Source organism: Branchiostoma lanceolatum, chromosome 18 (assembly GCF_035083965.1).
Source record: "Branchiostoma lanceolatum isolate klBraLanc5 chromosome 18, klBraLanc5.hap2, whole genome shotgun sequence".
Lineage (NCBI taxonomy): Eukaryota > Metazoa > Chordata > Leptocardii > Amphioxiformes > Branchiostomatidae > Branchiostoma > Branchiostoma lanceolatum.
This window is the reverse complement of record NC_089739.1, coordinates 14,949,018-14,957,448: the sequence shown is the minus strand read 5'-3', so window position 1 is coordinate 14,957,448 and position 8,431 is coordinate 14,949,018. Positions and strand designations below refer to the sequence as shown.

General features: G+C 40.3%; 1 protein-coding gene across 10 annotated transcripts in view; it reads right to left on the bottom strand.

Moving 5' to 3' along the window:
- Nucleotides 1-817: 817 nt before the first annotated feature.
- Nucleotides 818-8,431, bottom strand: part of LOC136424152 (potassium voltage-gated channel subfamily KQT member 1-like) — a 70,608-nt gene continuing 62,994 nt past the window's right edge. For all 10 annotated transcript variants that reach the window (XM_066412637.1, XM_066412638.1, XM_066412639.1 and 7 more), the window contains 4 exons: nt 5,886-5,970; nt 5,014-5,145; nt 4,494-4,605; nt 818-3,841 (listed from right to left, as the gene is read on the bottom strand). In XM_066412637.1, the coding sequence (XP_066268734.1) occupies nt 3,356-3,841; nt 4,494-4,605; nt 5,014-5,145; nt 5,886-5,970 (815 nt within the window). In that variant the 3' untranslated portion in view covers nt 818-3,355. The remainder of the gene's footprint in view (nt 3,842-4,493; nt 4,606-5,013; nt 5,146-5,885; nt 5,971-8,431) is intronic.

Here is an 8,431-nt window from a genome sequence, read left to right as displayed (position 1 = left end):
CTCTTGACTATATTCAAAGTTAACCCCAATCTATACATTTATTGTACCGCTAAACCTGAAGAAAACATTGAAATAAACTTAACACAAAAAGTTTAGAAATTTAGATAATATCTCTGTTAATACTTTATGAAATGCATTGTATCAGTTATAACTGAAAAGCTAATGAAGTGCCCTGTATATACAATGATATCCCGTTCGCTATGATCGTACATTCAGGTGTTCAGCACCAGGGTTATGTGAGCAGTTGCAAAAGATAAGAGCCAACATTTCTCTTCATCATATGTCTGCTGCTTTGTAATGATTAGCATAATGTGTTCACTGGATATTTTCCTATAAAATGGTACCTCAGGATGATGCTTTTATGCAGTGAGCATCATGACTGATTTCCTGGGTAATTAAAATTAGTCGCCGCACAAACATGCAAAAATTCCCTGGCCAATGTCAGATACAATGTCAGTAGGGTATGTCTTGTGACACTCGCATAATGAACTCTGGCGTTAAACATTGAAGTCGGGTCAGACAAATATGGTATCACTGTTACGGGTACTAAATAAGCTTTCCAGTGATACATAATTATTACATTAGTGATGAAGTAACAACAGAGATATGATTAAGTTAATTCATATTTCCAAACATTTCGTGCTGAATATACCGTAGCTTCAAACACACACACACACACACTCATAAGAAGTTTTCCAATAAAAACACAGCAAAGTAACAAAATAACTTTCCATCAGCACTCATATCTACAAACTTGATGATATACCTAATCAACAGTGACAAGTGATATCACAAGATACCCACCATCAGCCTGATATACCTGGTATAACTTGTAAGGGTTTTATTGCAATACAAAGACAGTCAGTCAGTTTAAAACATATAAATATACACATGTACATCCAGAGTTGCACTCAGAAATCCTCTCTCACCATAACACTATATTATGTTGTTTGGTATTGCCAGGACAAGCCAGACTGGCTGTATTGTTTTCTGTTTACATATTGCTTGCACAGATGTAGGAAGAAAATCTAGACTCGCAGTGCATTTTATAGTTCCCAGTTTGCAGCTCATACAACATGTAACATATCAGATCTGTGTTCAACCGTTGCACAAAAACTTGGGATCACAATATTGTTTTCTTAAAAAATAAGTTGAACCAAAAATCCTTGTCAGTTGGAAGACATAAAGAAGATGTTCCCCAGGACTTGAAAGATTTTCTGTACTATAGATGTACATGATTCAACAGGGCAATCATTCCTGAAAGCAGACATGATGTAGAGTAAGAGTACAGTGATTGCAAGGAATGTGCAACATTGAATCTGGATTCTTTATACAAAGTTGCACATAAAATACGTAGAAAAATTTTGCCTTTGTACCTCAGTGTACATATAACTGCCAATAAATAACACTGCCAATAAATAACTGTAAAAGAGTATTATGAAATTACATGAAGCTAGACCTGAAAGAGCTGCAAGTTATCATAGTGCATTATCTTCATTGCACATTCTCAGTAATACTGCAAATCTCACACATTCATTTATATACACACCCAGTACATACCTGGGTTTTGTTACTTCAGTTTCTTCAAAACTGTACAGTGTTCAAAACACACAGGCTGTGTTACTTTACAAATGACTGCTGTGGGAAACGATCGCGACACCCATGTTCTGTTTCATGAATATACAGGTGTGCGACAACCACATTTCTGTCCATCAGAACTGACCTGTGGAACAACAACTGGGCTTTGGTTCATCTCTAACTGGTTTGGGTTAACTCTGGAAAACAGCCACTTGAAGGTTTTGTACATGACACAGAACTGCATTTATGCACAAAACCCAGGTCACTTTGCACACAACGGCAGCATCTGAAACACCCAGGTTCTGTTACATTACATGATTGCTGTGGGTAATATAACATGTTCATATAACTGCACCCACGTTTTTCACAATGCATATCAACTGCAGCCAGAAACACCTGACCTATGTTGTTACCTTATCTATGTCCTGTTTAGAAAATCATCCATGTTTATATTCAGTATTCAGGGAATACGGTGATAGTTTCCATATATGGTTACTGTACACTTAACAGTCTTATATAACAAATCCAAGGAAACATTGAGGTTGGCATTATCAATTGTAAATACTGCAGGAATAACTCAGCTTTCTGCAAAACACAATGTAGCATTAAACCCGGCTCTTAGATGAAAAAAATACATGTATCTACCTGGAATTCACTTTTCTGTCTGAGTGTGCGACTAACATGAAGGGTAGACCCAGGGTTCGTCAATGCATTTGAAAATGTCAGCATAAAATAAGGATAACCCCATCACTATCCCTAACTGCACTACTCAACAAAATGATGCTAGTGACACTAACTTGTTACATGTATGACACTGCACCTACTTTACATGGACTTCATATCAGCCTGGGTTGGTAACTACTGAGCACTGACTTTTATCATTGCATCAACACATGGGTTATATTAGCTTGGTGGGTTTTGCCCAAATATCATCTTTCTGGTAAGTCTTTGGTCCATCTCTAAACAAGTCCGGTTCCTGTCATATCATTAGCTACAGTATGAGTTTTTCTGAGTTAAAAAAGATGTATTGTGATATGAAATACATGTGCCACATTGTGGGCTTCTATAGGTCTGTAACAAAAGCTTACCTTCCATTGCACTGTTTTATGCCTAGGGTTGATAATGTGATTTATAAATAAATGCAATTGACCCACTTCCCACAGAACCTGCCACTGTGTCCTAACGTCACCTGCTGTCTGGGTTTTCCTATGCTACTTATAACTAGTATTTTCCTGGGTTGTTAAAATATATTCCAACTGAACTGAATGTAGACGTACAGGTACGTCTACTGTATGGAATAACATCTCTGACACAGAGAGCTGCCACGGAAGACTTCAGCTCTAACAGACATGTACAGAATACTTCATGAATTCTACAAAGCTGTACTAGCTGGAACACAAACCGGCTGCTGCATGGTTTCCTTCCTGTTCCGTCAGAATGTCCTCTTGCACTCCACCAGCTCCCAACATTTTGTGTACATTTGAGATGTTTTTCAGCACCTGACAACAAAGGTTCCCCATAGTTTTGTAGAATTGGACCTTACATATTCATTCTGGCACAGAGCGTTCCACCAAAGCTGAGAGCAACATCAGGACTGCTGTGAGGTCGCACCACTGTACTTCTAGAATGCAGCGATATTATCTTATTTTCCTCCACCAAACAGGTGAATCTTCATTCTTCCAATATAAGACACGATTCTCAAAATACTAATGTTACAGGTAAATGACAATCCTTCATTCCTTCGCCATGTTACAACTTAATTCTTTCAGCAATTTTTCTACACTATGTCTGTTTCCTTTCCCAGCATCCGTAAGCTCGAGTCACTGTCTGAGGAGAGTTTCGCTCTTCTGTTTCCTGTCTGGTGGCCGTTCCCCGCCATTTCCTCGCCAGAAAACGTTGTCAACTCAACACAGTCCTGCGTATCTTTGGCCGCCTTCTGATAGGAGGCCGTCTCAGTGGTATCGCCTTCGGAAGGGTCGCTTTCCGAAATAACCGTCGCAGACTGCCGTGGTAAAGCACGGGTGCGTCCGCTCTGGGACGGCCGCTGCAATTCTATGCAGTCTGTACTCCCAGCGTTGTCGGGTATTAGGTTGATTTGGTTACTATGGCAAGCAGTGTTTGCTCCATCACCATGGGAACCTGGGTCAGAGTTTACTTTGTTGCCATGGTCACCATTTTCCTTATCACCATGGGAACCAGGGTCAGGTGACTTTTGATGCATCATGTTGATGAGTACATCCAATTTCTGGTCAATATTGTGGACCTGCAGAGAGACAGATAAAAACGTCATGTACATGTATGGTGGTAAACTGCACATAATAAACCACACCAGATGTGCACCAGATCTTCAACCAGTTCAGCTGAAATTAGCAGTTGAGCTACTCTTCATGCACTGGTCGTGACAGAGAAGACAGATGCAATGTACAGTATTTAGTTACATGTTCATTATACATTTGCCCAACTCTTTTTGACAAGCACAATGACCACGGCTTAACAACCCATCCTAACAAGGACTGCAACCCTTTCCAGTATTGTGCATGTAGGGTGAGCGACACAGCCGGGATTCAAACTCACGACTTCTTGGTCCAGAGGCAGGACTTAAAACCACTGGAATACACATTGCTTCTCAAGAAGTCAGATAATGATGTACAAATTAAAGTGGTTGGATGATGATTTTCAAATCTTGAAGTTATAAGATCTACTAACATAATTCCACCATGGTACATAATTCCCCCACCCTGAGAAGATACATCCAAACAAGTACAGATCTCCAATCCAACGTCCCCCAGTATAATGCACTCCTGTATATATAAGCTGTGCATACCTGGGGGGTGCTGCACTAGAGATCTCCGAAACCCACTGTTTTTCAAAGTGGCAAAATTGTTACCCAGCGGATCAATGTTAATGGAGGGTACCTGTTTTTCCAGTCGGATAACTCGGTTCTGCATGGGCATCTTGGGGTCATTGGCGTACTTGTCCTTGGTGTGTCCAGGAGATCGTGAAGAAGACCCTAAAATCTCGTCCAACCTAAGATAACACAAGGGATAATATAGTCAATCAACATAATCTAGTAACTAAATAGTTCACAATTAACATAATCTAGTAACTAAATAGTTCACATATACTGTAAGTGCACTTGAATTTGTTTTAGTTTTATGTTTGAGGTTCACTGAGATATTAAAACCACAGAGAAAATGCTTGTTTTGTCTTCTGCTTGCCCACCACATTGTTTCAACCGCAAACTTAAAGCCACCGCGACGCGAACAGTTAATTTTCTACATACCGAGAAATTAAATCAGCGTGAACTTAAAGGCATTTACAGTAACTGTAGTATCTGCAGAGCAAGAGCAGTCACTTCTGCTGCTAAGTATCTCTATCATGGAACAAGGCAGTATTAACATCAGGTAACCTTCACACAGAAGGAGCTTTACTAACCTGCTCTGCAGATGTTTGACCCTGGCCAGCAGGTCAACATGCCCAGCGGAGTACTGTTCTATCACATCCTTCACGTCGTACGGCCTCAATGCTTCTCGGAACTTCCGTCTGGCAACAAAATACTTGATTTTTCTGAAAAAAAAGTGGAAGAATTCAGGGTGAGTCAGTCTGTTTATACTGTGGTTGTCACTTAAGGGTACATCTTGAATACATAGCATGAACAACATGTACTTCAGAATCTGCTACATGTAGTAATAGTACTTTCTTGCCTGCCTTGCACTGTGGTGCATCCACATGATGTGTACAACCATACTGCATGTTGTACACTGGGTTATACACATTCATTGTACATATGGCATGTTCTGCACTGGGGTACTTCTTTTACATATTGTATGTAATGTTGGAGCTAAACTGCTTCGGTATCGGATATTTTTTTCTTTTTACACAACCAGTAACGTCTTACCTGCTGACGTTTCGTTGTCTGTCAGACACCTTCTTCAGAGCTTCTGACAGAGGTTCAAGATCACTTTCCACTTGATGGCTATTAGTGCATCAGCTGGCATTTTTTGCCAAGTACATTTGCAAGCCAGTTCATCTCCATAAGTGTATAATTGGAGGCAAATACAATGTATGTCTATTGGGTACCTACCTTTGGTTAGGGACGTCCTCTCGGATGGGCACACCTTGATCATGCCTGAGATCTACTGCACTTAAATAAAAGTAGGGTTCCATCCCAGTGTGAGTACATCAAACCTTACTGCCCAGTCTAACTCAGCTTGTACCTAACTGTACAAAACTGGTGTGTTAGGCCTCAAGGTGGTTTACCGGTTACGCAAAACAAACATACTAACAAACAAACAAACATGGCTTACCTTATTGCACGGATGGCATTCTTGTGAGCTGGTGAGAGGCGGGCCAGACCCCAAGGCTGGTGGTACTCTTCCTCCGACAGCGCATCTGAACAACCGAGTAAAACAGAAACTGAACCCAAAATCATGCAGCACAACACAAATGAAACAGAAAGAAAAGGGCAACGAAATTGAAAATGATAATGATAGAGGAAGAGAAAAATCAGGTCTTGGTTAGCATTGTCATGAGAAAGGTTAGGGAAAAAGCCTAAGCCAATAAAATTAAACGGCATCAGTACATGAAATCTAGTTAGGAGTAGACGTTTTATGGGAGGTACATGTACTTTAAGTAGTGTTTTTAAATCAAAATCTAATGTCTGCATATTAGTTATCTAAGTGAACATATCTATGAACAGCACAGTGCATAGCAGAAGATAGCCCCAACAGTTCACATATGGTTAAGCATGGCACAGGGAAATGCTGCAGTCAGTAGGACAACATCTATGCTGGAACAGCAGTAGTGACTAGCCTCTACCAGACTCCATATATAGGCTGCTGAATAAATAGCAGAAATAGGCCAAATACATGGAATGATTTAACGTTGGGTAACATAAATTCGTGGGGTACTTAAAGTCGGGATTTTTCGAAAACGGGGTATTTAGGGATATTTGCTAGATGCAACATCAGTAATACCGCTAGAAATGCAAACTTGACAGACTAACGTATTCAGAACACTGTCTGAAAAGCTTCGATAAGCATGCATTAGAAGTTGGCTACGTCAAAAACTCTCCGTCCCTTATTGTCACAGTCTGAGGGCTTCGTGGGAGCATTATTCTACATAGTTGTTCGCTGGTTTATAAGACAAATGTCACATCCGCTTCCTGCTCAACACAATTATTTACAATACAACTTATTAGAATCTCTTTTGCTAACCTACAACTGGACTCTAAGTGTGATTAATCATCAAAACGCCTCTTTGTTGCTACAGCCAATGGCTACGGCATTACGGTGAATTTTTCCGCCGCCATATTCGTTACCCAGAATCCTGCTTTTCGGCAGACGACAAACGTTGGCGAGGAACACTTTTTTGTCTTAATGTTGTGTGTGATAGTGGGCTGTTGGCGATATTTTCCTCAAAGTTTGCTCTTAGCACAAGCAGAAACACATGGACATAGTAGTATTACCATTTCTACGGCATCCAGCTAAGGCCCCGATGAATAATGTACAAATTTCCATGACGGTGGGGGTGAACTTTGAGTGACGTTCTACCGACTCAACACACGGGTTGTTCCCGAAGGCCTGATGTTTGCGGTACGGCCGTTTTTTCGTGTATTTTTTTTACTTGGACACGTCTATATCCATAGCACTCTCCTCAAGCCAAGGATGGAACGAATAGCTGCTGTATAAAATGTGATTAGCGGTAAGATATTCAAGACGAATCTTCTCTCCCGAATTAATGTGCCCCCCTGTCCGACAGCACCGCACTTGTGCGTGCGGCGGACGGTAGTTTCAAGTTGAAATATTATGGTGTCAGCACGACTAGAGACAAAATCTACCATATGTATGATTAGTGCAAAGATAGTACATGATACTGACAGAATAATAGAAAAAAAGGATGGTTTATTGTTCTGCTAGATTGATTTCAGTCAACCATTATCGGAAAAATCCCGAATTTAGGTTACCCAACGTTAAAGTTTATTGCAAGTTCTTGCCCGTAGGCTCATTGCGAGTAACATAAAAGGGATAGACAGACAGTGATGAACAGTATACATTGTCAAATAGTATGTGACTACTCTAGTCTAAATATTAACACTAAATTCTAATTTATTGGGTTTGACTTCATTTTCTGATAAAGTGGCAGACAAATGATCCCACAATGTCTGGGCTTTGTGATGTTAAGAGGAGAATAATTTTCTTTTTTGTCTGTAAACGTGTAATATACCAGAGAGGTTAACCAGCCATCCAAGAAGTTTGCAGCCTAGAACGTCTGTCGAAAGTCACCTTCTTCAAATGGTCTAAAAGTAATCCACCCATTATTTCAACAAATGAAGAACTAGCGCCTCCAGACAGACTCACTAGGAGCCTGTCACTAGGTTGCAAACTGTACCAACTGTCTCGCCCCTTTGGCATATTATTTAGTCTATCTGGCAATTTCTACTATTTCTCCAGCAACCTAATAGATGGAGTCTGCTAGAGTCTAGTAGTGACTAGGTAAGTGGCAACAAGTTAGCTGATCTGTAGGAAAAATATAATAAGAGTTCTTGGCATGCATGAGCCTGGCTGTCCTGACGGGACACCTATGAGAAGAAAAGTAAGTTGAATGAGCTGAGATTGGCCAAAGTATGAGACAGTTAGTGCTTCAACCAGCTGCATCAACAGGAATTAGACATGTCAGTCTATCACCCCCTCCAAGAAAATTTACCAAGAAGATACAATGCAGACTAAAGTTCCTCAAGATAGTGAGTTTTCTTTCAATGTTCTTTTTTTCTTAATATTTAATTCACAATGTGTCTTCCTTAAGCTTGCAGTTATCTTGGGAGGGTAGGCCAGAACATACAGTGTGCAAGATT